Source organism: Sphaeroforma arctica (genome assembly GCF_001186125.1).
Source record: "Sphaeroforma arctica JP610 unplaced genomic scaffold supercont1.7746, whole genome shotgun sequence".
NCBI classification, from domain to species: domain Eukaryota; class Ichthyosporea; order Ichthyophonida; genus Sphaeroforma; species Sphaeroforma arctica.
The window spans coordinates 1-1,361 of NW_014032812.1; the positions used below are offsets into that span (position 1 = coordinate 1).

General features: G+C 40.9%; 1 protein-coding gene across 1 annotated transcript; it reads left to right on the plus strand.

Annotated features, from left to right (window-relative positions):
* Positions 1-839: 839 nt before the first annotated feature.
* On the plus strand, positions 840-1,037 carry SARC_16289 (hypothetical protein; the record flags this gene model as incomplete). Its single annotated transcript, XM_014289605.1, has 1 exon — positions 840-1,037. A coding segment is annotated over one exon (198 nt), but the record flags the coding sequence as incomplete, so codon positions are not given.
* Between the last annotated feature and the right edge of the window lie 324 nt (positions 1,038-1,361).

Sequence of the window (1,361 nt, forward strand, 5' to 3'; positions counted from 1 at the left end):
TAAATAGTAAGTTATTCTATACATATATATATATATATATTATATATATATATATATATATATATTCATTTTAAACATATTATGCTTTAAAATTTTATATTTCCTGTATTTTGCATTTGTCCTTGGAGACTGGCAAAATATTCCTATATTTCCATTGCATGCTCATGACCTGAGTATGATTTCCATTTTTTAAATCGTTGACCTGTAAGCACTCTTTGACCTGGATCTTTCACTCATGCAAGTTCTGAGCTGAAATGGTAAAAGTGCCGATCAGTTTCTAACCCGAGTATACTGACGCTACTTGCATTTAATCCACCTTTGCTAGCTCTGGAAAATGAAAGAGAACGCAAAAGGTTGGCTAAAGAGCAAGAGCGACTGGAAAAAATGAAACAACGAGAAGAAGAAAAGCAGGCCAAGGAGGAGGAAAGAGCCGCCAAGCGCAGGAAGATTGAGCAGGAGAGGGAGCGCAAGGAGGCCATCAAGACGGCTGAAAGGGAGAAAGCAGAGAAGGTGTGGCGGCATGTGTGTGCACGTGTGCTTGCCTGTGAGTGGTAGATCGTTTTGTGTACGTGCAGACGTGTGACATCCTGTGCGTTCTGTATTGATATTTGTATAAGTGTGGAAATTGTTGTGTTGCTCGACATACATTGCGAGACTTTTGCATACTGTTGGCTACACAATCAAGGTGATTACAATGTTTTTACAAATATTAAAGGCACGATGCAAGTCCAGTATGGTAACTCAGAACACGGAAAGTAAACAGTATAAACTCGTGCCAAATAATAAAATATTCTTCCGCTAAACGCATATCTGGTACTACCATCTGCGACCTCTGACAGATCAAACAAGAACAAAAAGAGGCGCGAGAAAAGATTCGGCTCGCCAAAGAGGCGGAAAAACAAGCGGTGATCGACAAGAGAGACAGGGAGCGCGCTGAAAAGGACGCGGAAAAGGCTAAGATAGACGCTGAAAAAGAAGCAATCCGATTGGCCAAGCAGAAAGAAGAAGACAAGGCTATTGCCAAAAAGCGAAAGCAGGTGCGGTTAATGTTATGTAACGTTCTAGGTTCAAACTGTATGTATTTACAGTCCAACAGTTCTACTAGTAAATGACGTTCGTGGCTCTGTGCAATGTATATCATTCGTTTTCGAATTGTGTAGCGTGTGTTTGGGACTATTCAAGCTTGTTTGGGTCGTGATTGATCCGAGCAGCTCCCTCGTATACTCAAAATCGCATCATCGTAGTACAGGTTGATGTATGTTTGTCCCACAGCTCCTAAATTGACTCCAGTGTACTAACATGTCTGTATTGTGTGTGTGTGTGTGTGTGTGTGTGTGCGTGTGTATTTGTATGTGTATATA